The sequence below is a fragment of the Phodopus roborovskii genome, unplaced genomic scaffold, assembly GCF_943737965.1.
Source record: "Phodopus roborovskii unplaced genomic scaffold, PHOROB, whole genome shotgun sequence".
NCBI classification, from domain to species: domain Eukaryota; kingdom Metazoa; phylum Chordata; class Mammalia; order Rodentia; family Cricetidae; genus Phodopus; species Phodopus roborovskii.
In genome coordinates, this window is record NW_026126602.1 from 5,144,480 (window position 1) to 5,172,428 (window position 27,949).

The following is a 27,949-nucleotide window of genomic DNA, read 5'->3' on the forward strand; positions in this document are numbered from 1 at the left end:
CCCCACAAACCATACAGACAGATGCATGTCTGTCATCCCAGCACTCCCACAGGGAGATAGAAGTAAGTATAGTGGAATCCCTGGAAGCTGGTGGGCTACCGTCCTGTATGTACAGCAGCAAGACACTAAAGAACCAGTGAACAAAGAGGGCAGGGACTCACATGTGAGGCTGTGAGGTTGCTGTGAGAAAACACCACGCCCAAGGCAACTTATAGAAGGAAGTGTTTATTTGGATTTTCTGTTCCAGATGAATAACTGTCATGGGAAAGCATGGCAGTGAGCAGCAGACAGTGACTGGAGAAAAAGCTGAAGGTTCACATCTTGAATTAAAAACATGAAGCAGAGAGAGCAAACTGGGACTGGCATGTGGGTTTTTTACATCAAAGCCCACCCCCAGTGACATAGTTCCTCCAGTAAGGCCACATCTCCATAATCTAGCCCCAACAGCACCACCAACTGGAGATTAATATTCATATAATTATACCATAAATAATCATGATCTTCAATTTTTCCACTGTTTCAAAAGTACATGACAAAGGAAATGGCTTAGTAGGTAGAGTGCTTGTGTTCAAATTCACAGAACCAATGTAAAATGTCAAGTGTGGTAAATTTACTTATGTAATCATAACACCAGAGAAGTCAATCCCTGGAGCTCACTGGCCAGCCAGCCTACTTCAATTGGTGAATTTTAATTTCAGTGTAAGGCTCTGTCTCAAAACTTAAGATAGCTTTTAAATCCATGTGATGTATGGCACCTGTACAAATATCCAAATGAAGACCCATAAACACACATCACACCCAAACTCACAAATAGAAAGTATAAATGAGTCATGACAGTGCATAATAAATTTGTGTTTATATATTATTCCTGAATTGATCAGTCTGGATAAACTTGTAAAATAACAGTTCATAAACAATTTTTTCATAGGCACTAGGACTACCGATATCCCTGTTGTTTTTATCCTATGGTTTAGCCATTTTGGATTCATATCAATCTAATCATTTAAAAAGTTATGTGAACCAGAGCTAAGAAATAATGTATAGTGTTACTTAAATAATAAAATATGGTTGTTAAAATGGGAAAAGATATTAGATATTGATAATCCTGTTATACATCAAAATCGGTAGCTATTAAAACAAACCATTTGAACAAGGAGGAGCTAACGGCCACTAGACTGATAGCTGGGAAGCCAGCATGGGACTGACTCAGGCCCCCCTGAATATGGGTCTCAGCCAGAAGGACTGAGCAGCCTAAGAGACCTCAGACAGTGGAGCCAGGATGTATCCCTGGTGCACAAAAGAACTTTGCGAACATATCTCCCATGGAGGGATAACTGCCTTAATCTAGAGACAGGAGAGAAGCCCTAGTCCCTACTTCACATGACCTGTCAGATCTACATGACCCCAACTGGATGACATTCCCCTACATATGGAATTGGGGTGGGGGGATGGGAGGGGAGGGTGTTTAGAGTGCATGTGAGAGGGCAGGGAGGGTAAAAGGGAGGGAGGGAGAAGGGAGGGAAGGAGGGAGAGGGGACTGGGATCAACATGTAAAATAATAAATTAAATTTTAAAAAAATGCTTTGACTCCAAAATTTAAGTTGAAGAACAAGTTACTGGGGAAAAGGATTTCTATTTTTGTTTCCACAGAAAATGAAAAGATGTGGATTCCTTCCAGACTAATGTGGTTTGATCACGCCAGACCGCCTGAAACAGAGTACAAGCTGATCCTACATTCAAAACAGCTGGACAAAACAGCCCTACAGACTACAGCCAGGATATCTGAATCTTCTTCGAATCCCCCATGACAGCGCCCCTTACCAGCAGGAAATAGTTTGGAAAGAACGACGCCCACATTCCCAAATATTGTGTATAAATGTTTGTTTAATTGGACTTTGTTATATAAAATTAAATAAAATAATAATAAAAAAGAAAAAGAAAATCAAAACACTGGGAAAAAAACAAAAAAATAAAATAAAACAAACCATTGTGAAATTAACCAAATGTATTGTTTTGAAAATGGTTTGTTTGACATTTCAATATGACTATAACATGATTTGATCAAATTTGTCAGCTACTCCACCCACATCCCTACCACCATTTTTCCCTTCTAATATCATGTAGTTTTCAAAACTACTTCATCCTATATTTTATGGTGGTTTTTATTTCCAATATTGAATTGCTTTGCAAAATCATAATACACTTTCAAGAAAATTTATGGGAAAAATCATCTCTTGGAAAAGTTAGCTGTCTTTACATGTTCCCCATCAAATCCGCCCCCCCAAGAAAATACGTTCAACAAAGTAGCAGGACACACAATAATCAGAATCTTTCCTTATATACAAATGCCAAGCCTAGCAACAAGTAAATTAGGGAAATAATTCCATTTATGATAGCCTCAAAAAGGATCCTGGAATAAATCTAATAAAGGAAAAGAAAAATGTGCACAATGAAAACTTTAAAACACCGGAAAGGAGGAAATGCTCATGGACTTTCAGGATAGATACTGAAAAAATAAAATGTCTATTCTAAAGAAATCTACAAAGAAAGTGGAAAACAACCTCTCATCAAAATCCTAATATAATTCTTTGTGGAAAATGAAAAAAATAATTTTAAATTTCAATTAAAACACAGAATCCAGAGAAAATCCTATCATGGAAAGGGAGCGTGGGCACAAAGCCCTATGCAGAGCTAAGGAGCTGTTGGCAACTGATAACTTCTCACAGAGGAAGGCAGTTTCTATAAAAGTACAGTCCAGGGTGGGGGACCTTGTTACAAATGAAAGGCCACATCCAAGAGTATCTGCACAGTATCAACTGTACTTGATGGGGTGGTGTTGGGGGTTCTTTGGTTTTTTAGAGGACCTGAAGTTGGATGATTAGTGAAGTGGTGGCGGGTCTGAGGTGAGTTGGGGAAGGAGGTGAATATGACCAAAGTACATTTTCCAAGATTCTCAAAGGACTGAAAAAAATACAAGGGAACAAAAACTTTCTAAATAGGATATAATTGATACTCCCACTTGCTTGTTTACTATATATTTACTTTTTTTGATCTTCAGCCCCAAATAAATCTTCAGCAAATGTCTGAAAGACTCTCAGACATATCCTGATAAAATAGTTAACAATAATGAATGTGCACAAGTTTTCCATTAAATATCTCAATTTGGTAGTTTTGAATGTAATTAAACTTAAAGGGGAGAATGTTAAAAAAAATTCATAACCATATTAAATTAAAATATTACATAACCATATATACACACATATATATATATTCTCTAGATTCAGACTATTTTTGATCTTTGTGTGAGAACTGACTGAATACTAAACAATTTAGTGGAGAAGAAAACTATTCATAGATAAATGCTCATGTGCACATTTCAACAAAGGAATTAGCTTTACAATGTGCAGTCCTGTATTTCATACCAAAACCAAGATGGGCTTTTTAAATAAACATTTAAATCAAATTATCACTTATATCATTTTTTTTTCCAAAACAGGGTTTCTCTGTGTGGCCCTAGATATCCCAGAACTCTCTCTGTAGATAAGACTAGCTTTGAACTCAGAGATCTGTCTGCCTCTGCACCCTCAAATTCTGGAACTAAAAGTGTGCATCACTACCTGGCAGTGCTTATATCTTAACTTGCTATAATAAGCCATGAGAATTCCACATGTATCCACTGTTAAGAAAGAGATCAACAATAAATGTAATTTTTAACATAAAAAATGACACATGGTTGCGTAGTGAAATGAGGACAGACTTGGGAGGAGTTGGGGAAGTGGAATAAATATGATTAAAATGCACTGTATGAAATTCTCTAAGGACGAATTAAAAGAGGGGGAAAAAGTAAACATTATTAAAAATTTCCAAGAAAATCAAGTTCAGCAAGGAGTACTTTTCCCAGGAATAACATTACAAACCTTGGTGGCTGTAGGTGAGGCTGTCCCAGCACCAGCTTTGTTGGTAGGCCTTCAGAACAAAAAGTACACAAGGCATATGAGTACTATTCTTTTAAATGTAGTAAAATATCAGCTCTTTGCAAGGTGAACTGTATTTCTTTATTTCATTGTTCTAATTTGACCTGAGGGTTTAATACATGTTTAGTTCCTCATTTATGCCTCCACCTATCCCTATCTAAGGACTGCTCATTGGTGTATTACTTACAAGTTCGTATCATGCCAACCCCTGGACAACCCCTGGAAATATTTTGCATTTAAATATTGCCTACCATAATTCCTGTCAATGGTTCATAGAAATGAAACAAATCTTACAGCATAAAACATGTTACAATGATGAACTATTCTCTCTCCATCATCTACTCTTGGATTAAATACAAAGCTTTTTCATTCAAGTATGGTACTTTTGTTTCTTCCTCATGGAATATACTTATTTAAAAGAACCCATTGCAAGACTGGGAGACAGCTCAGTTGTTAAGAACACTTGCTGTTCTTTTGAAAGACCCCAATTTTGTTCTCAGCACCTGAAATTCCAGCTCTACAGCTCTGCCTCCAGCCCAAGGTGCCATCCTCCAGCACCTGCACAAATGTGTACACACTCACATGTAGACATACATACATGCAGACATACATACATACATACACAAAGAAAAGCTTGAATATTTTAAGATCATGTTTTCTCTTTGCCTGAAAAATAGTAGAAGGAGTCCCCTGAGGCATATTAAAATGTTGAAAGATAAATTTGCAAAGTCCAAGAATGTGTTTATAATTGTTTCTGTTAATATTTCTCACATTGAGGTTAGAACGTTAAAATTGTAGTATTATAACATAAGAGATATAAAGGGGAAGAGGGAATAACTGGAGTGTAGGGTGTGGGGATGAGCAAAAGATGGAAGAAGGGATGGAAAGAGTGATAACTGACACTAGCAGTACATGCTTTTAACCACTGATCCATTCCTCCAGTATATACTTATAACTGTGTGTGTGTGTGTGTGTGTGTGTGAGAGAGAGAGAGAGAGAGAGAGAGAGAGAGAGAGAGAGAGAGAGAGAGACTTTTTAATGATGTTACTTGTAAGGAGTACGGTTTTTCTCCTGCTGCCCCACGTTGGGCGCCATTTGTAAAGTGTAGGGTTTTTCCGCCTGCCACCGCTAGTCTTGTCCCGCCGCCGCGCCAGCCCCAAATAATGCACAGAGACTCTGTATTTGATACAATGCTATTGGCCAGATGCTAGTTTCTTATCGGCTAACTCTGTCTTAATTATTAACCCATTTCTATGTATTTCCACGTGGTCTTACCAGCGAGAGGCGGCTAGCAGTTCTATTCTCTCCAAATTCTCCATCTTGACTCCTCCTTACTACTTTCTATTTCCTCCTTGTCTCCTAGTTCCTCCTATCTTTCTTTCCTATTGGCCAACAGTGTTTTATTCATTAAACCAGTATGAGAAACATATACAGAATGACATCTCCCATCATCTCCTCTTTTCTCAGGATTATATCAAATACAGAGTCTCTGTGCGTTATTTGGGGCTGGCGCGGCGGCGGGACAAGACCAGCGGCGGCAGACGGAAAAAAAACGTACTCCTTACAGTTACTTACATTCAACAAGATATAATGAACCTCCCAGAGGCTCTAGGATATCAAACCAAAAGCCCAACGCCACGTGTGGGATCCTCCCCTGGAGTTGTTATTCAGGGGGATCCCAGAGACCCCCAAATAAAATACAGTCTATAGCCATTAATCTTGGTTTCTCACAAGAACATAATGTGAGACTGCATTGCTGAAAACACAACATGCTGTGGTCCCAGGGCATGAAGAAATCAAGCTGGTACTGACCAGGGAATCTCCTTCTAACTGACTAGCTTTCATAGACCAAAAAGATGCTCTACAGGCAACTAGGTTAAAAAAAAAGTCACTAAGTTTTACCCTTGTGGGCTACAATAATGAACAACCAGACAACATATGGCTGAGGGAACAATAATGGCACAAATGCAATGGGTAAACTACTGCTTTCTGGTTGTATTTTTCTCTACAAGCATGAAAAAGCATGAACCAAAGTAAAAACAGAAAAAAATTAAAAGTACAAAGGAGTGCACAATCTGAAAAGAGTGTAGTTGTAGAAAATGGGAACTAAGATAAGGAAGACTTCATTTTCCTAGGCTCAGATAAATGTTTGAGGTTTGAAACAAAACCAAACTGTGAAGTTAGAGAGTGGATAAAGCTTGAACCTCCCCTAAATAGATGACACTGGAAATTCAGTCATTCTGCACAGTCACTAAAACATTCCTCTCACAGGCTTTCTCCATCTTGGTGTGTACCATGTGTGACCTCATAGCCACAGCTCAGTGAGATCTGCCCTAAAACCTTTGGTGCAGCAAAGATATTTTTAACAGTATTTTTAAAGTATTAAGATACATTCTTGGATTATAGCTGTGTTTCTTAGAAAAACTCTAAAGCAATTTAACATAAAACCATAATTGACTTTCTGATGGATCTATGGATCTATGGATCTTACCCCTGTGCTGCACAGGGGTTTCTCAATCTATGAAGAAAATCAAGATAATTAATTATAGAATCACATAGTCTGACATTTACATCATGGTCTGGGTATTTGTTGATTGTGACTTGATGGAACAATTAATCAAACTCTGAATCATGATTGCTTAATTAGTAAAAGAAATGAGTTATAGTAGCACAGGCCCTTTTGAATAACTTGTGATAACTATTAATAAAAAACATTAAATATACAATGTGAAATCAAGTACTAAGTAAAGAAACATAGAGTTTTCTTTCATTGCACTCTATAATCAGTTGACATTCTTTTTTGAGTTTACATATCCTACCTGACTGAAGGGTTGTTTTCAGAACTCTCAGGTGCTGTCAAAGAAAAGACACAATTTACCTTGTATAGATAGCATGACACTGTCAAGTATTGAAGTGCAATAGTGGCTCTTTCAGACTGCTCTTTCAGAGATCCAGAGTTCAATTCCCAGCACCTACATGGTGGCTCACAACCATCTATAGTGAGATCTGATGCCCTCTTCTGGCCTGCAGGCATACATGTAGGCAGAATACTGTATACATAGTAAATAAGTAAATAAACATGGAAATGTTCTACAGTGAATACAAATTATATCACTGTGGGCAAGTGATGTATTAAAAATTGTTTCCCTTTGTTTTGTTGCATATAAAAAAAATGAAACGTATCAAAATGTGAAGCCTTGAAGTAAATTGCCTTGTTATAACAACCACAATTCCAGCTGAGACAATAGACTGGTAGTGACATGCAAACATTCTCTGGCTGCCCATGGAGAAGAGATCATGAGAAAAAGTGTGAGGGTCCATCTTGTTAATCCTCTTCTAGAAGATGCTAAAACTCACTCAGTTTTCACTATTTCTTTTTCATTCTTCCCTTTGGTGCAAATAAGGTTGAATGTCACTGGGTATTTTACCTCTCATAGAAGGAACTACTGGAATGATTGAACCCTTAATAGTCTAGTTGGGGCTGAAGAGATACCCCAGTGGCTAAGAGCAGAGCATTCCCCTCCAGAAGACCTGGGTTCAATTCCCAGCACCCACATGGCCACTCACTACACTATGTAATGCCAGTTCTGTGCGATCTGTTGTCCTCTTTTGGCTTCTATGGGCACTGCATGCACATTGTGTACAGATATAGTCCAGCAAAACACCAATATACAACAGATACACACCAATAGGCATAAAATAAAAATTTGTAACTTTTAACTATTAAGAGTATATCTACTCCCAAACCATAGCTAATAGTAAGAGGGAAACTTGGAGAAAAGTACTGGGGTGGTGAGGGAGGAAAGACTATCAAGGGCAAAGGACATGGACAATCAAATATGAAATTACAGATAGAACCAGCAACTCAAGTTTTCAGAATGTGACCACAGTTGGCTCTCCCTAGGGGACAAATTAAATGTGATTTTTTTCACTCCTTTTTAAAATGTGAAACAACAACATAAGGTGTGGGAAACACTACCTGGGGTTAGGGCATCAGGAGACAAGCACTTGCTTAGTATTTGGAAGGCCCCAAGTTTAATATTCAGCATCACAAACTAGTAATGGAAAACATTAAATAAATCACGTATAGACTTGTTTATGTTCGTCCATGAAAAGAAAATGATCTTGTAGCTTCATCAATATTATTCACACTCTAATATTATGTAGCAAGGTTCATACTATAAAGTTTATGGAAACATTTTTAAAGTACACCCATTAATTTATGTTCCCTCCAGTCCTATTTTAGAACTTTTAGCATGAAGGCATATTGGATTTTTTTTCAAAAGCCTTTTCTGGATCTTTTGAGATGACAGTGTAATTTTTACCCATAAGACAATTTATATGACTTATTGTGTTTGTTGACCTATGTATGTGGAACTATCCCTGCATCCTTCAGATAAATCTAACTTACTGTGTTGGATAATCTTTTTGATATATGTCTATATTTGTTTTGCATGTGTTTTTTTATTTAATAAAGTTTTATTTTTCCAAATGTACAGCTGACTGAACCTGTTTATGCATCTTCAGCAGCCAGGGCATCTCCACCCTTTGTGTTTCTGGTGTAAATTACTTGGGCTCTGTGCTTTGAAACCAGCTTGATAAATCCTTTACTAAGCAGCTCCTGAAGGGCTGCTTTGGCCAAGGACCCTCGAATCTTCAGTCTCTCAGAGACCACAGCTGGAGTAATAAGCTTATAATTGGGTACTTCCTTGCAGAGTTTGTCGTATGTAGCTTTGTCAAACAGAACTAGATTTTTGAGCTTGTCCCGAACCTTGCCTTTGGACCACTTCTTCTTTTTGGCCTTGCCACCAGACTTGTTTACTGGGTCTTTGTCTTTCTTGGCCGACTTTCCGGCATCTTTCTTCTTGTTGTCATCCTTAGGCGGCATGATGAAGCTCGGAGAGTGGCGACGACCACTGCAGCCTCCCTAAGATGTCGGAAAAAAAGCTTGCATGTGTTTTATTAAGGGTTTTTATCTATGTTCATCAGGGATATTACACTGTACTTTGTTGTTGTGTCTTTGCCTGATTTGGGTGTTAAAGTAACACTGGCTTAATAGAAGGGTTTTGGAAATGCTCCTTTAGTTCTGCAGTTTTTAATAACTTAAGTATTGGTCATGATGTTCATTGAACAGTCTTGTAGAATACTATTGTGAATCCATCTGGGCCTGGGCTTCTTTGAGTTGGAAGGCTTTTTATTACTATTTTAATATCCGTATTTGTTATAGGTTTGTACTAGTCACTTTTCTATTACTGTGATAAAATACCATGACCAAGGCAATGTATAGAAGGAAGGGTTTATTTGGTCTTATGATTCCAGAGGCTTATGATCACCATCCTGGCAGGGAGATGGCAACAGGGAGATATGGAGGCTGAAGTCACAAGCTGAGACCTTGTATTTTGAAACACAACAATGAAGCAGAATGAAAACCGGGATAGTCTTCTAACCTGTCAAAGCCCATCCCCAGGGACACACTTCCTCCAATAAGCCACATCCTCTAAGCCACCCCAAACAAAATATCAAACTGGTGACCAAGTGCTAAAGTAGATCAGTATATGGAGGGCATTCTCAGTCAAACCACCACAGGGTCTGTTGATCTCTTCTTGGTTTAAATTTAGTGAAATTCATCCATTTCTTTTATATTTTCCAATTTAATGGGATGCATGTTGTAAAAGTATTCCCTTACGTATTTTTAATTTCTTTGGTGTCTGTTGTAATGTTTCTCTGTTCATTGCTTTCTCTGTTAATTTTAATTTGTTGATCTTAATTATCTTCTCAAAGAACCAGCTCTTAGATTTTGTCCACTCCCTGTCTCCCATAAAATTGTATCATAATGAAAATTGCATTCAGTCAACACTGTTTAAAAACCCAAAGTTCAGGCATTAGTTTCTCTGAAACTCATGCAATCTCTTAACTGTAATCCCCTGTAAAATCAAAATCAAAAAGAAAATCACATATTTCCCACTTACAATGGCACAGATTATACATTACCTTTCAAAAAGAGAGGAAATGGGGCAAAGCAAGAAAATATGGGACCAAAGCAAGACCAAAAAGCAGCTGGGCAAACCCTAAATTCTCTAAATTCTGCATATCCATATCTGATGTTCAAAAGCTCTTCAAGTCTCCAACTCCTATCAGCTTTGTTGACTACAACACACTTCTCTCTCTCTTGGGTTGGGTCCACACCCACTCAGCAGCTTTCCTCAGCAGGTATCCCATGGCCTGGAGACTCTGACATTTTCTTCTGAAATACAACTACCAAAAGATGTCTTACCTGAGTTCTTCTCTCTTAAGCTTTGTATTAGGTTATACTCATACTCCAAAAGCATTGTCCTCCTGTCATATACAAAAATGTGGTACACAGAATCATGACTTTAATGTTGGTGTGAAAGCCATGCCAAACACAAATTATTAAGTGTTTCAGTTGCTATCAGTGAGTTTAGTATAGTCTTCAAAATTGTTAACTTGGATATATTTTATTAAGCTTTTAATTAGACAAGGAAATAACAAAGAAATGGTGATGAATCAAAGTCAGTACATGCACTAGATCATCTTGACAAAATGAGAAGTATCATGACCTCTGATATAGTCCTAACTCTTTAGACTTCTAAAAACCAATAAAGACATTAATGCTTTAATTCACCAAGTTACTATGAAGAGTTATCAATGTAAAAATATTAAATGAAAATAGAAAAGCAATATAATAATTTGTATCTTAACAGTGAATTTCTTTGAAAACCAAAATGAAACCTACATGTGTTTTTCTTCACAGAAACTAATGCTCCAATATTACAGCTTTCAGCAAATGTAAAATGCTACTACGTTTACTAGCTGTTCCATTATGTATGGTTTGTAGTTGGAACCTTCCCTGAGAAGTGATTTAGGTTCACACCCACCAAGAAATGTGGCTATTTGGACTATAAAGGAGCTTCTGGGTAAAGCTCATAATCCAAGAAGAGTAGAATATTTTAGCTTCTCTTACAAAATTATTGGACACTATCTGATTTTTTGGAGTGGTCACCACACGCATTTGATGGAAGAATAGCAAAAATCCTCTTAGGTAATCAATCATGAAGGTCTAGGCCCACATGTTGACTGCAAATAGAGGTTGTGAATGTATGGGAAGGGTCAGTTTACTGTCAATTGTTAAGGGTAAAGCTAAGACTCCTAGCTGTTAAAGTAGAGCACTTTTAGAATAATATCTGTCTTAGTTAGGGTTTTTATTGCTGTGAAGAGACACCATGACCATGGCAACTCTTTTAAAGAAAACGTAATTGGGGTGGCTCATTTACAGTTTCAGAGGTTCAGTCATTTATCATCATGATGGGGAACAAGGCAGCATGCAGTCAGATGTGGCAAACTGAGAGTCCTACACCTTGCATGCATTATGAAGTCAACCAACTGTCACACTGAGGAAAGCTTGAACAAAAGAGACCTCAAAGCCCACCCTCACAGTGACACACTTCCTCCAACAAGGCCATACCTCCTAATAGTGCCATTCCCTTTGGGAGCCATTTTCTTTCAAACCACCACAATATCCTAACTTAAAATGAATATATGAAATGAAGACAATGTTCTAATGATTATATGAATATTACCACAAAAAATCAAGGATCTGAATCTATAAGGGAAATTGAGGGATAGCTATTAATCATTACTGAACTGTAGGATCCACTAATAGCAAAGCTGTAACAACAGAAATCACTAAGGAAAAAAGGATATGACTAGAACATCATCTAGTTGAGTCCCTTGTACTTACAGAACTAAAAATTCCTGGAATTTTAAGTACCAGAGAGTAGGAGAAAGCTTTTAGGGATTTTCTGCTAAAATGAACATTATAAGACTAAATCAAACAATCAAAAAAATCAAGATGTGACAGTGTATCTGATGCACAAGGGTTATATTTGGAACGAAATGGAGCACTCTGGAATCCCTAACTTCAAACTCTTGACACTGAGGTTAAGGATGTAACTCAATGGCAGAATATTTGCTTTATCCCAACATTGTTAAAAATCAAACATGTCTTGGGATTAAAATTCCACGCACCCATTTCTACTTCTAAATAATCCATCATTTTCCTTGGTTTCTAGATGATAAAGTGGACAAATTCTCTTCCATTTCAAAACTACCTAAACCAAAAATGAAATCTCACCTCATATAGTTATTTGAAACAATTAATATTAATTAGAATTACTTACACCTCCCGATCACCTTCAACAGCGTAGCGTAAAGCAGTCCATCCAAACAAATCTTTAAAATTCATGTCAACACCTTGTTGAAGAAGAAGGTTGACCATAACTGAAGAATCACATCTTACAGCATACATGAGAGAATTTCTAAGATAAAAATAACTTCAGTTATAGATCATAATATAATTATTTGAATGATTATTGAATATACTTTACCAAATAGCTTTTTAAAATTATTAATAGACGTAAGTATTGGGGGCAGCCATTAGTCAACACTGCAAGTTATCTTCAAAGCTAAAAAGAAAAAAACACTCTGGTAGACTCCTTTCCCACTATTCTATCACCTAATAAGATTCCCAATTTAATATTATCTGATGGACAACTATGTTAATAAGGAAAACTTATCTGAAGTACATCAAGATTACAAGACTTCTCCATTTCTTCCATAAATCAGTGTAGTATATTGGATTTATACTCATGCTAAGTAAGTCAAATACTTGTGTGATTAATAAAAGTAACAACATAAAATGATAGTGATAAAATAATGGCAAAGATAGTTATGGTACTTTCAGTTAATAATGCTGATTACCACTGATGGGCACTGAGGTAAAACATATATTAATATTTTTTCAGACAGGGACTCAATATGTTTGTTTTGCTTTATAGGTCAGGCTGACCTCAAACTGCTGCTGTATCGTGAGTGATAGAATTAAAGGTATATGCTACCACAGCCAGCTCCCACATGAATGATCCTATAACCACTCTTTAAGCATATTATTACTTCTTATGTATTAGGTATATGTTTTTCTGGTTTAGCCACACACAGCACTGGGAAGCAATGTCAGTCAAAATCTAAGGGAACTTGCTATCATTAGTCTGGCAACAGATGACATCATCCATATGGCACTGGCAAAAAGAATGCAAGAGTTATGTAATTATGGGAATATAGACCAAGGTTTCAAGAAGAAAAATAAAGCCATGAGGCCAGGAAATGAGGAATAGGCTGAAATTTCCTGCATAGAGCTCGTAATTGAGTTATATGTTGTGTTGTGGATGGAATTCTAACTTACAATGGAGACCTAGGGGCTGTTCGAGATGTTAGATACACAGGAATCCTTGGGAGGAGATCTCCCACATTCTCCCAATCATGGAGATAATATATCTTGATTTCCCTGACATGACAGATGATACATTCTGAGGACATGAGCCAAAATAAACCTTCCCTCCATTAATTTCCCTCTGGCCTTATGTCATGCCTAATAAGTAATAAACAATTATTCAAAACAATTCTGTATAATAAAGGAACTTCAGGAGGCATCACCATTCCTGACTTCAAGCTCTACTGTAGAGCCATAATCCTGAAAACAGCTTGGTACTGGCACAAAAACAGACAGGTAGACCAATGGAATCTAATCAAACATCCTGTTATTAATCCACACACCTACGAATGTTACCGGTAGTTTTCCTGCTAGCCTGGTCCCATAGCTCCGTCAGCCCCAAATAACACAGGGACACTGTATTAAATATAATGCTGTTGGCCTGTTACTAGCATTTCTTATTAACTAGCTCTGTCTTAAATATTAACCCATTTCTATTAATGTGTTTCCACGTGGTCTTATCTTACAGGAGAGAGGGTCTAGACCTTCTTTTTAAGTCTTGAATCTCCTCTACTACATCTACCAGAATCCTCCTTGTCTCCTAATCCCACCTAACTTGCCTTCCTATTGGCCAACAGTGCTTTATTCATTAACCAATAAGAGAAACATATTTACAGAATGACATCTCCCATTATATAAACACCTGATTTTTGACAAAACAGTTAAAAATATACAATGGAAGGAGGAAAGCATCTTCAACAAACAGTGCTGGCACAACTAGATGGTGTGTGTAGAAGACTGCAGATAGACTCAGGTCTATCACCATGTACAAACTTAAGTCTAAATGAATCAAAGACCTCAACATAAATCCAGCCACACTGAACCTCTTAGAAGAGAAAGTAGGAGGTACCCTTGAACAAATTGTTACAGGATACCACTTCCTGAACATAACACCAGTAGCAGAGACACTGAGATTGACAATTAATAAATGGGACCTCCTCAAACTGAGAAGCTTCTGTAAAGCACACAGTCAACAAGACCAAACAGCAGCCCACAGACTGGGAAAGGATCTTTAACAATCCCACATCTGACAGAGGGCTTATCTCCAAAATATACAAAGAACTCAAGAAACTAGTTATCAAAACACCAGATAATCCTATTAATAAATGGGGTACAGAACTGAATAGAGAATTCTCAATAGAGGAATCCAAAATGGCTGAAAGACACTTAAGAAGGTGCTCAACATCATTAGCCATCGGGGAAATGCAAATCAAAACAACTCTGAGATACCATTTTACTCCTGTCAGAATGGCTAAAATTAGAAACACCAATGACAGATTATGCCAGAGAGGATGTGGAGAAAGGGGAACACTACTCTACTGCTGGTGGGAGTGCAAACTCGTACAGCCATTTTGGAGATCAGTATGGCGGTTTCTCAGGAAAATGGGAATCAGTCTACCATAGGACCCAGTAATTCCACTCTTAGGCATATACCCAAATGATCCACATCCATGCAACAAAGACATCTGTTCAATTGTGTTCGTAGCAACATTATTTGTCATAGCAAGAACCTGGAAGCAACCTAAATGCACCTCATTTGAAGAATGGATAAAGAAGATGTGGTACATTTACACCATGGAATACTACTCAGCGGGGGATCTGGGGGGACCAATGGAATCTTGAACTTCTGGATGGAATTTGAAGAAACCATCCTGAGTGAGGTAACCCATTCACAAAAAGAGGAACATGATATGTACTCATTCATATATGGATTTTAGACATAGAGCAAAGGATCATCAGCCTATAATGCACACCGCCAGAGAAACTAGGATACAAGGAGGAACCTAAGAGATTCATACAAGGCCCCTCACAGAAAGGGAAAGGAACAAGATCTCCTGAGCATATTGGGAGTGGGGGGCAGTGAGTGGAGAAGGAGTTAGGAAAAAGAGAAGGGGAAGAGAAGAGAACATGTGGGACTAGGAAGACTGAGTTGGGGGATGAATAGACAAGAGCAAAAAAGAGATAACCATAATAAAGGGAGCCATTATAGGTTTGAAGAGAAAACTGACTCTAGAGAAATGTCCAGAGAACTACAAGGATGACCCCAACTAACAAACTGAGCAACAGTGGAAAGGCTACCTTAAATGCCCTTCCCTGATAATGAGATTGATATCTAACGTATATGCCATCATAGAGCCCTCATCTAGTAGCTGATGGAAACAGAAGCAGACACCCACAGCTAAACACTGAGCCAAACTCCTGGAATCCAGTTGCAGAGAGGGGGAAGTGATAAGAAAAGCGGTCAAGACCAAGGCTACAGAAACCCAGAAACAGCTGACCAAAACAAGGTGGAGCTCATGTACCCCCAGACTGATAGCTGAGAAACCAGCATTGGATCAACTCAGATCCCTGAACATGGGTCTCAGTTAGAAGGCCAGGGTAGTCTAAGAGACCTCTGACAGTGGAACCAGGATGTATCCCTGGTTCACGAAAGGACTTTGGGAGCACATTCCTCAAGGATGGATACTCCCTTACCCTAGAGGCAGGACAGGGGTGGGGGCCTAGACCCTACTTCAAATGACTTGACAGATTTTGATGATCCCTCCTGGAAGGCATCACCCTCCCTGTGGAGTGGGTGGGGAATGGGAGGTAGAGGGAACTGGGATTGATATGTAAAATAAGAAAAATAATAAATATATTAAAAAAAGAGTTTTCTAAAGAAAAGTGTATCAAAGCAAAATTAATACATTTCAGATAATATAAGATCATATGTACTAATATTGGATTAAAATTGGGGAAATCAATCAATATTGATAAAATAGTATGAACCCTACTATATATTATTCACTTTGAATTATTGAATTTCTAAGCTAGGTGTGGTAGCTCTTGCCTTTAATTTCAGCCCTCATGAATCAGAGGCAAGTAGATATCTGCAGTCAAGAACAGCCTGATCTATAGGTTGAGTACTAGGACCCTGTCTTGTGGGGGGGAGCAATTCTACCTAACAGATATATATGTTTGGTTTTCGATATATTCCCATAAGTTAATTGTATTGTTCCTATTAATGTAATATTTTTATGTGCATGGTTGTCTCCATTTTAGAATAACATTAAAGGGTATTGTAAATTAAATGACTCTACCTTCTCTGAGAATCAACTGCATGTACACTTGCTTCCATCTTTACTAAAAATTGTGCCATCTTCAGTCTGTTTTCCCTGAGAGCAAGCAATAGTGGTGTGAGGTTATCCTGTAAAACAAAAAATAAATAAATAAACTTACATGTTGCAAAGATTCAATGGGCATAAACTTATTAAACAGGCAGAGTTTTAAGATTTGGGCTAGAGATATAAGGATAAAGGAGAGTGTGTTTTAAAAGCCATCCTTTCCTTTTCACCCTTTCATGCATGCTATACATTCTCTTCAAAATGTTGCCCCTTGCCTACAGTTGTAACATGAACCCTACTCCTCTGCAAACCTCACTTGAAATAGTTTTGCTTCTATGAACTTTGCTCCCTTTATTCAATTTATGTTGGTATTTTGGAGTCATGTAATCACTCCCATCTAAACCCCAATGTTCTTGAGGGGAGGGACTATACCTTTATCTCAACCACCCAATCACAGACACAATTGCAAAGATTCCCCTTGATTTATTAGATTACTGAACTAAATTGTCATGTCTACAGTCAAAAAAAAATCCATTGCAGAAGTACCATGCTGCAACAGGAAAATTTTATGATCAGTTATTTACTGCTCTAGTCAGTAGGGGAAACCTGGGAGAACAGGGCCTAAAAATTAAGACTAAAGTCTCATGCAACTGCCAACTATATTCAGAGCATCAGACAATTTATAGCATGAGTAAGGTGTTCAATCACAAGGACAAGCCACACATGGCAAAAACATGTTTTTCCACAAAGGAAAATGAATAACAACACCTGAAGCAAACTTATTCCAATCGGATACACCTAGATGGAACATGAAAACACATTCCCAGAACAATTCTGTATTTTGAAGAAGCTGTGGTCATAAGATTCTTGTCCTTTTTTTTCTTGAAGTTTTCTCACATGCACTCAGAATTCTTGAATGACTCCATTCTTGGACTATGTTCCAACAATTGCAAAATATGAAAACACCATGTAGTGTATGTAACTTTAGTTTTGGCTTATTTCTCAATTGGCAATGCATTTTGAGCCAATCATTAATTAGCATGTGAAGAAGTGGGTTGAGGAAAGTGTTAAGATTTTTCTAAGACACTACCTTCAGGTCATGAGGACACCTTGCGAATATGAAAGCAAGTTTTCAGAAAGCAGCTATACCTTCCACTCAACCTTCTGCAAGGCTAATTTGTCTTGGTGATACATTATTTATGGTTTATTAAAGCTTGCCTGAGGATTCAGAAAGCAAAGTCAGTCACAAGCTGCAGAGGTCAGGCAGTGGTGAAACACACCTTTAATACCAGGACTCAGAATACACTACAGAAATTAATGTCTAGCATCTTCAAAAAGACTTTAAATACTTCTTAGTAAGTAATCTGTGAGTTTTATGATATTATAAGTTGAAGAATGTCTTAACTGTTAGAAAGTTCAGTACAAATGTTTTCTCAAATTTAACAATAATACTGCAACCCTAGTACTACTCTCTTGTTGGGTTCAGGTTCTTACTTGTAGCCTAGGATTGACTGAACTCATGCTTCATGTTTACTATGACTCTAATTACTATTTACAGTTACTTTTCATGAGCCATAAATTAAAGTCAATGACTTCTCAATGAAATTCCAATATTGATATAGATACATAGATATATAATTTATAACATCACAAACACCACTAAATCACTCATACTGTGGAAGAGAAAAAGTGTTGCTTGCAATATGCCCACCTTGTCTGTCTAGATTGTATAATTAACCAACAAGACCTACAGATATTCCTATGGGAATTTCATTACTTATATGGGGGTGCCCATAAAGATGGCTACATCTTGGCACAAGGACAGAGAGTTCAAAGCTGTCAGCAAGTCATGGTCTTTCTTGGATGGCATTGAAATCTTCTGAGAGCTAGCCTCCCCACGTAGGTGTCTGTCTGGATCCTCCGAAGCTTCCCAGTGTACAAGACTCAGCCTTTCCAAATGATGGGTTTCACTCTGTGTGTCAGATCAAAGCTCATGATTCACCCCTTCCATAGCCTTTCCCTCTTCCTACATATCTCTCAGGCTCAGTTCTCCTTCCCTTCCCCTGCCCCCCCCCACTTACTCAGCCATAACTCAGCATTTATGCAAGTGGCTTTAAAATAGGAGGGTCACAACTATTCTTGTCTCTACAGCAAAACTCTTCAAGGAATCTCAGTTTTCACTGTCTGCCCAGACTATCCTTTGAAGCTGAGGCTCCCCCACTCATATCTCTTTGTCTTCAAACTTCTCTCTGTGTGCAGGCAAAAGTGATATCAAGCCCTTACTTTAATTGTGTTTTGAGGGCTGGAGAGATGGTTCAGCAGTTAAGAGCACTGGCTGCTCTTCCAGAGGTCCTGAGTTCAATTCCCAGCAACCACATAATGGCTCACAACCACCCATTATGAAATCTGGTGCCCTTTTCTGGCCTGCAAGCATATGTGCAGACAGAACATTGTGTCCACAATAAATAAATAATTTTTTTTAAAAATAGTGTTTTTACATAATTGTTCATTTACCCAGACCTCCTATCTTATTTAAGTCAAGTTTTCATGTTTAAAAAGATTCAAGTGTTTTCCCCACCTTAACATTCAAATGTTCTCTCTGTTTGTGTAAAAGAATTTTTTATTCAGTATAATTTGAGTGAAAGAGATATAATTCTAAATAAACAACAATAAAACCCCTCAGTTTGGAGACACCCACATTTTAAACTCATAGTTAATACCTGAGCCAAATGTTTCCTACTTATAATATCAAATAGGCCAAATTGATTAGACAGCCACTCCATTAGCATTAACTACTTTACTACAGTAGGAGTGCTTATCCAGCTTAAATTAAAGCAGAGTCTCTCTCATCTGTTATCTTTACTCCTTTCAGAAATTATGTCCTTAATTATTCTAATGCTAGATATAACATTTCTGTTCTATCAGATACATAGGACAAAATTAACTAATTAAACCTGGATAATAATATGGCTAATAGATAGTAGGATCCAGAAGTGTCTTCCTTAGTAACCTTTGATAATTATTTCTTTCTCCTGAAGATCTGCCATCCTGATGTTGCAGCCTTATCAGATTCCAGGAGATGTTACTGACTACGGTGGGACATGAGCTGCCATGGTTCCAAGCCAGGGCTTCCAAAAGCAACTACATCTGTTGGAACTTTTTACAAGCTATACCCTTCCTAGTACATCCCTAATTGTGGAGAGTTAGAATGTTAGAAGTCCAAAGGCAAAATTATATTGGGCCTTTTAAAAGTCCAATCTGTATTTACCTGCCTTCCCCATAGGAAGACCCCCTATTTCCCATTTTCCCTATCAGGTCACTTGATTCCTGCTACTCCCCTTTACCATCCTCCCACCTTCTTCTATATATCCACAAATAAGTGTAGCCTTCATATTGCACCAAAGAAACTTCTCATATTTGCAACAGACAGAAAACCACAACCAATCAAAATGCGGAGTTGTGTAGCTCAGTCCCAATGGATACATCTACAAAATACTTCCACACTTGAGGCTCAGGGAGCATTGCTGTAGACAGAGAAAAAAGATTTTAAGAGCCAAGAGGACCAGGGAGTTTTATGTGAGACTGTCTCCTAGTAACATCTGAAGCTGTACTCATAAAATTCCACCAACATGACTGCCCAGAATCTGACCTGAACAAGGATAACAACAATGAACATGCCAAACTGGAAGGGGAAAAGCTCAAGAGGCCTCAACCCAACACAAACAACTACAGACAACTGAATAAATCTGGGGGTGGGGGAGGTGGTCCTCCTCAGGAAGAGCATACCCATTGGATGCTCGGTGCCAAACAGGCAGCCCTAAAAACGTATATACACATGAACTCAACAGATTATGTTTATGAGTATATATGTAATATATTTATATTCATATATGTAATGACAATTAATGAAAAATGGGCCATAAATTTGAATAAGAATGGGAGGGTACATGTGAGGGTTTAGAAGGAGGAAAAGAAGTGCTGTAACTAAGTTACAATCTCAAAAATAAACAACTAACAACAGAAATAGTCAACTCTATTACCTCCCTCTGCAAATGACACCATGGTATTGTGATAAATATTCAAAAGCTATTTGGATTAACTTTAAGAATAGCAACCCTACTAGGACAAATCTTTATTCTCGGTCTTCCTCACAACCTCTTCACAAATCTCAATGATCCCCTTCTCTCAGTAATTTCAACTTAAAATGAACTGAAAGCTCTTCTTAGATTTCCTTTAATATCTGTCTTGATTCTGTATCTACAGATTGAGCTCTGAATCTGTATGCTGGTCATCCACTGTACTCTTCTGCACATTACTTGGACTCAATAACATCCTCCTAGGAGTGAATGCAGATGCCAGTCTTTGTTCTAGAGGCTAATACCTGACTACCCATGAGAGAAGATGAAATTCCTCCCTGGAGCTTCATCCCTGTTCAACTGTTCAACTCAGTTAGATGGAGGTGCCAACCATCGCTTGAGTCTCCTCCTTCATCTCCTTTTTCTGTAAAGTCACTTTTCTGTGTTTGGGTTTTTTTTTTTTTAATAAACAACAGGCTGGGCTGTAAGAATGTAATGCTATAGTCTACCTGCTGCCCAGGCTACAGTACTTTCCAGTAGCTCTCCCTGTCACAGGTCTCCTCCCCTATCTTGAGTCCCTAGTGAAGAGACTTGCTGGTCCCAGGATCTTCACCTAGGAAGTGAGTTTATATCAAAGAGGACATTGCTGGCCACAATTCATTCTCCCCACCCTCTTCCCTGCCTCCTGCCTTTGGATCAGAGAGTCTGGTGGCAAGCTTACACCGAGAACTCTCCCATCCTCAATAAAACATAAGAGACTCACTCACATCTTCATCAGAGGGATTCCTCTTTTCAGAGACCACGCTATGCCCATGGTGCTGAGGTCTGAATTCTTATTCGAGACCCACCATGTTCTTGCCTCTCTATCTGTCCATGGCGTTACTAAATTCTAATAAATTCCTTACTCCACAGTAATCTGTTCTAGTCCCTCTTGAACACCTTGAAACCTCTCAGTTAGATAGTCACCATACCTCTCAATGAAAAATATTAATGAAACATGGAGTGTGTGCTGTAAAGCATGCCACCTGGCACGTTTGTAACTCAGTAATATCCTTTCTCAAACTAGGCAAAATTATCCCCAACTGAAGAATACCCTACCCATACAAAAAACTAGGGAAATGCAAACAATTAGCAAAGTCTTGCTGGCATTATGTGTTGATTACACCACTTTAAAATTGGCTTAAATATTTCTAATCAATTTCTGTTTCCATTATTCTCCCATTTGCACTACCATGACTAGATAGAACCTGTCAACAACATTGTTTCAGTTTTAAGATGGTACTTATTTGCAAGGCTAATATTACTTTATTGTGTTGATTCTTAATTTTTACCAAAATATGTTATTTAAATTACTGGATAAAGCACAGACCTCCTTTAACAAATTCAGTGTTTTCTCATACATTTGCCTTGAGTTTACAGTAGAAAGCTTCTCCTTCCAAAGTACCAATACTTAAAATGATTTCCCTTCCAAATGTCTAAGTATTTTCATTCTAAACTTACTCACTGAGGGTGATTATCCCTGCACACATCACAGGTGTTTCTAAGCAGAATGATCCTTACTTTGGTTCTTTCCTCAATATTTGCTCCATACTGTAGAAGCCTGGCAGCCATTGTTGGTGTCCCACCATACACTGCATAGTGGAGAGCAGTGTTACCACTGCTGTCTTTAATGTGCAGGTTAGCATGACGCTCTAGCAGATAACACACGATATCCTCTTCCCAGCTTTGGACAGCCTGGAGGGATTTTAACAAGAAGTACATGATCAACTCAAAGAATTTACGATACACACTCAATGGGTTTCACCAATTAATTATATTTACATGAGGTAAATTCATTTTTCCTTAAAAGCGTCTCATGCTTGAAATGATGGCTATGATCTACCTTCATCAGTGGTGTGATGTTATGTTTGTCACACACATTGATCTCACATCCACGCCTCCAGAGGTAATTCACCATTTCTAGATGTCCATAGAAACAGGCAAAGTGCAGGGCATTCCTATAGAGAAATTACAGTGCACTATCTCAATATACACAAGAATTCATGTAATCAAAACTGTTATATAGCATACTGTGCATGTGCCTTCTAAACAAATATGTAACATTCTTCTAAAGAAATTTCTTTTCCCTTGTAAAATTTCTTCCAACACACACACACACACACACACACACACACACACACACACACACACAATCTGCTTCATTTGCAGTAAGCCTCATTTAAAATTTCAAGATATAGAACACAAACCCTTTGCCAGAATGTAACACAAATGACTAGTATTCCAATTCAAGACAGACCCTTTGTTTCCAAGTCTCCTTGGTCAGCCTTTTCCTATCTGTTTCACTTGGCATGCTGTTTTCTGTACTTGGAGTAGGATGGGTCATTAACCTCTGCTCACAGCATTCTTCTCTAACACTCAGCTACAAACTTGTCCACATTCCTACCACAAAGCAGGTCTTATGCCCTATAAGCCACATCCTCATGGTGGCATTCAGGAAACAGAGAAGAGACTGGAACCAACAACCAACCACCAGAAACTTCTGTCTATAAGGTTCTATAACTTCCAAAAAGAGCTACCATTTAAAGACAAGATGCTCAAATACATGAGTCTATGGGGAGGGGGTTTACATTCAATCCTACTCTAAGCTCTGTTACCTACAGGCTATTTCTTACCCTTTCTGGGCTTCATTTCTGTTCTGATAAAATAGAATATTGTGATGCTCCATTGAAAATGTATACAAAGCTTTTTGGATGAAGGAAGGAGATAGTTTCTACTTGATAGAAATAATCTTGGTGAAAATAGAACATCAGCAACCTAGTAACCCACTGGGAGAGAGAGCTTCAGCAACAAGGGACCTGGCAGGGGAGAGCATCAGAGGCCAAGCAGCCTGGATGCACTGACAGCAGCAGCTTCCACAAACTATCTTTACAAGTGCCTCTGGGAGCTGGGGGTGGATGCCCTTAATCCCAGCACTTGGAAGGCAGAGACAGGGAGATCTCTGTGAGTTCAAGGCCAGCCTCGTCTACAAAGCTACACAGAGAAACCCTGTCTTGAACCTCCCCCCTATCAAAAAAAAAAAAAAGTGCCTCTGGGAAAGAGCACATGTGTACCAGCCAGCATTCGGTGCCATTCTCTGTATGAGATACCCAGGTTAATCATCAACCACTGGAGACTCAGACCCACCTGCACATTAAGGAACAATCACCAGAGCAGTAGCCCTGCCTGCACCTGGAGGAGCTTGAATCAACAGAGCTACAGCCCTCAACTGTACCAATTGGAGTGTAAGAGGGAGGGAGAAGGTGGAAGAGGGAAGGGGAGGGAGAAAAGTGGTGAGATGCACTTGAGGGAATGGGATGGTCAAGTTGGGGTAAGGACAGAGAGAAAGATCAAGGAAAGAATTATCTTGATAGAGAGAACCATTATGGGATTACTGAGAAACTTGGCACTAGGGAAATTCCCAAGAGTGCATAAGGATGACCCCAATTAAAACTCTAAGCAATAGTGGAGAGAGTGCCTGGAGTAGCCTTCCCTCATAATCAGATTGCAGACTATTATAATTGTCATTGAATTTCCATCCAGTAATTGATGGAAGGAGATGCAGAGATCCACAACTTCCCACTGGGAGACCATTTGAAGAGAGGGAAGAGTGATATGAGCAAGACCAGGATGGGATGGGAAAACCCACAGAAACAAGTGACCCAAGCTAGTGGGAGCTCACTGACTCTGGACTGACAGCTGGGAAACCTGCATAGGGCTGAACTAGGCCCCATGAATGCAGGTGACAGTGGATGGCTGTTAGTGGGATCACTGGCAGTGGAACCATGATCTATCCCTAGTGCATGAACTGGCTTTTTGGAGCCCATTTCCTATGGAAAGATACCTCGCTCAACCTAGACACATGGGAGAGAGCCTTAATCCTACCTCAACATGGTGATGGGACAGATTTTGTTGACTCCCCATGGGATCCCTTACCCTCTCATAGGAACAAAATGGTGGTGAGGGGAGGGGAGTAGAAGGAGAGAGAGGGAGAACTGGGATTAGTATATAAAATACAAATAAAATAAAAAATGTATACAAAGTAATTAAGAATGTTTTACTCATGCTAGATATCATATTAGTTCAATTTAACATATGTAGTATTTCAGGTAGGTGCAGCCACATTAAGATACTGGAACTGGTTGGGCATTGGTAGCACATGCCTTTAGTCCAGAGGCAAGTGGATTTCTGTAAGTTCGAGATCAGCCTGGTCTACAGAGAGAGTTCCAGGACAACCTTCAAAGCCTCAGAGAAACCCTGTCTCGAAAAACAAAACAAAACAAACAACAAAAGATGCTGAAACTGGAATACCCTTCTGTTTTATAATTGGTAGTAATGTTTACATTTTTATTAGTACTCAAAATCCTGAGTCAGAACACAATCTTATATTCAATGAGCCCATTGCAATCTAGCCATGGCATTTGCATTTAATACATTTTACTTCTTACAAATACAATAAGAACAGCAATAACAGTACCAAGAGTCAAGCACATAGTAATCAGGGCTTCGGTTTCAAAAAAAAATTTTAAGCCAAAAGAAAGGAATTGCAAGAGTCAAATAAGGAAATATGGTTTATTTTAGTCAACATTGCTAGTCTGGGCAAAGAAACATGCAGTTTTCAAAGAGAGATGGACCCTGAATAATAGCAGTATGTACACAGTAGATATTCAAGTTAAGTCTGGAGACTAAACTGGATTGAGAATAGGAGAATAAAGTTATGTTTCTATGAAAGAATTTTATTTTCATTATTATGATCAGTGTCTAGTTTGGGTTTTTATTCCTGTGACAAAACACCATGACCAAAGCAACTTGAAGAGTATGATGGTTTGGAAAAAAAAAAAAAAAAGGGGCCCCAAAGAGAGTGGCACTATTAAGAGGTATGGCCTTGTTAGAGGAGGTGTGGTTTTGTTGGAGGAAGTGAGTCACTGCGGAGGCGGGCTTTGAGGTCCCATTTATCCTCAAGCCATGTCCAGTCAGACAGACCACTTCCCATTGCTTGTGAGTCAAGATGTAAGAACTCTCAGCTCCTTCTCTAGCACCACGTCTGCCTGCATGCTGCCATGCTTCCCACCATGATGATAATGAACTAAACCTCTGAACTGTAAGTGAGCCACCCCAACTAAATGCTTTCCTTTATAAGAGTTACCATGGTCATGGTGTCTCTTCATACCAATAGAAACCCTAACTATGACAGGGAGGAAAGGGTTTATTTGGCTTACACTTCCACAGCAGTATTCATCAATGGAGGAAGTCAGATAAGGAATTCAAACAAGGCAGGAACCTGGAAGCAGGAGCTGATGTAGAAGCCAAGGAGAGGTGCTCCTTACTGGCTTGTTCCTTATAACTTGCTCATCTTGGGCTCACTAGCCCAGGAATGTCACTATCCACAATGAAGCCCATCAGTCACTAATTAAGAAAACTCCCTACCGCCTGATCTTATGAAGACATTTTCTTAATTGAGATTCCCTCCTCTCAAATGACTTTAGCTTGTGTCAAGTTGACATAAAACTATCCAGGGCAATCAATCTACAATTATTTGCATGTGTACATTTATATAAAGTAAAAGCATTCTCAATAATATTTATACAATATAAGAATCTGTAAGTACAGTAAATACTTAAGTCTCTTCAGAAGAGCCTCAGTATTGACAGAAAGTATCAACACATATTATACACACAAAATTAAAAGAAAGTGAAATTTTCATCTGTTCATGAACAGTCCTACTCTTCAAAAGATTATTTGAAGGAATAACAGAAGTGCATACTGCACCATTACAAACCAACCACACAGGAGTCAGTGCCAACATTAATGTAGATTGTATTCTGCATCACTGAAAATAAGCTAGAGAGTAATAAAAAGATGGTCAGAAATCCCCAAGTGTTCAAATTAACATTTAAGTAGTAAAATGGGGAAAATGCAATTGTAATTAAAATGCTTGAAAATAATACATTATATTTTTACACATAGCTTGCTAATAAAAATCCACAATCAATGTTTATGTGGCTATAATTAAACTGAGTTGCCACCTAGCATAACAAGCTATATCTGACTATGCTAATATTCACTATGCCTTTTTTAAAGGTGAAATATTCTTTCCAATGTAATTTATTAAATAACTGTGTTCTTCTAATGGTTTGATATTTTAAGGCATATTGATAAAAACAAAGTGTTATGCTTTTTTTTCCTTACTAGAACCAAGAGGTAGATTGTGACAACTTTTTTTTCCTATTTTTTTTATTTATTATTTTACATCCAATTCCCTCTCCTTCCCTCCCTCGATTGTGTACAACTTTTAAATACAGCAGTTGGAACAAGTACACTCAGCCACCTTCCCATTTCAGGTCCTTAAACACACACATCAGTTATATGTTTGTGTACATATATATTTATATATACATATTACATATATTCCATCTAATATATATCATATGTAATGGTTATTGTATTTTATCTGAAGAATTTTTAGGTTTGAAAGTATTACATTATGAAGAATATTCCTTTTGTCTTTCACTTTACTCAATGTATTTAACATTGTATTCTTAATGTGTACACTAAGATAAAATGTGATTTAGTTTTGTTAACACTTTTAAATAATCTGTTGACTTTCTATCTATGAGGCTCCTATGGGAAGGGAAAGCAACCAGAATCCTTTCCTTGTGTTGGCTGGTTCATGGGCCCCTTTCCCAGGTGCGCCTGTGGTGCCAGGGAACAGAGCTGGGGTCTCCCCATCCTGTTCTTGTTTTGGGAGCCAGTAAAGGTGTCTTCTCCTACACCAGCCCTCGCCCAAGTCTAAAAGCCCTCTTACCTATTCTCCTTGTCTCTGTGATTGACTTCGTACTTCCCCAGAGTGAAGTACAGTCGCACAAAAGGTAAATCTCCCGCACATGCTGCCATGTGTAGATCATTGTCAGGAAAGTATGCCATGTCTAAATACGAAGGATTCTGAGTACCAAAGCACAGGTTGTTTCTCCGTGCCTTGATATCGCAGAAACCCAAGGGTGTCTCTTCAAAACTCTTTTTCTGATCGCAACAGAGCACAGAGAAGCCTTGGGAACCTCCAGGCCTCTTCTCTCCCCCTCGGCTGCACTTTCCTCCCATCTCAGGCACGGTTATAGCAAGCCAACCGTTATCCGCCCCAGTATCAACCAACGTTATTATAACAAGCTGACCCTCTCCATCTCGTATCAAATTATAAGCCCACCCCTCCTGATTCAAATATTTTCATTTGTCTTAGACTAGCCAAGTCTCCCCAGCATCCTCTCAAGTCAGTCCCTGGTTTACTGTCTACCAACTGGAGACAGTTAACAGGACGGCTGCTGTCAAGCCATGCCGGTGGACACAAGTATGCAAGAGTGTGCAGAATGCGGAGCTATGTGCATGCGTCTAAAGCCAATGAAGATCAATGCGCATGTG

General features: G+C 38.5%; 2 protein-coding genes across 2 annotated transcripts; both read right to left on the minus strand.

Annotated features, from left to right (window-relative positions):
* Positions 1 to 2,772: 2,772 nt before the first annotated feature.
* Positions 2,773 to 27,933, minus strand: LOC127237422 (putative ankyrin repeat domain-containing protein 19). The gene is made up of 8 exons (XM_051205707.1): positions 27,342 to 27,933; positions 22,383 to 22,497; positions 22,061 to 22,234; positions 16,401 to 16,507; positions 12,173 to 12,310; positions 10,249 to 10,310; positions 3,893 to 3,966; positions 2,773 to 2,961 (listed from the first exon to the last, which is right to left on the minus strand). Exons 1-8 carry the CDS (start codon positions 27,632 to 27,634, stop codon positions 2,773 to 2,775), a joined length of 1,152 nt encoding a protein of 383 aa, XP_051061664.1. The 5' UTR covers positions 27,635 to 27,933.
* Positions 8,488 to 8,916, minus strand: LOC127237436 (40S ribosomal protein S25-like). The gene has a single exon (XM_051205716.1). It carries the CDS (start codon positions 8,860 to 8,862, stop codon positions 8,488 to 8,490), a length of 375 nt encoding a protein of 124 aa, XP_051061673.1. The 5' UTR covers positions 8,863 to 8,916.
* Positions 27,934 to 27,949: the final 16 nt, after the last annotated feature.

Bases quoted from the DNA above. Each gene is read 5' to 3' on its own strand.
- LOC127237436 (XM_051205716.1), bottom strand. From the start codon at position 8,862: ATGCCGCCTAAGGATGACAACAAGAAGAAAGATGCCGGAAAGTCGGCC.
- LOC127237422 (XM_051205707.1), bottom strand. From the start codon at position 27,634: ATGGGAGGAAAGTGCAGCCGAGGGGGAGAGAAGAGGCCTGGAGGTTCC. The intron at 22,235-22,382 runs GTAGATCATAGC...AAATCCCTCCAG, and splicing joins ACATCACACCACTGATGAAG to GCTGTCCAAAGCTGGGAAGA. The intron at 12,311-16,400 runs GTAGAGTCATTT...TTTTTATCTTAG, and splicing joins GCAGTTGATTCTCAGAGAAG to AAATTCTCTCATGTATGCTG.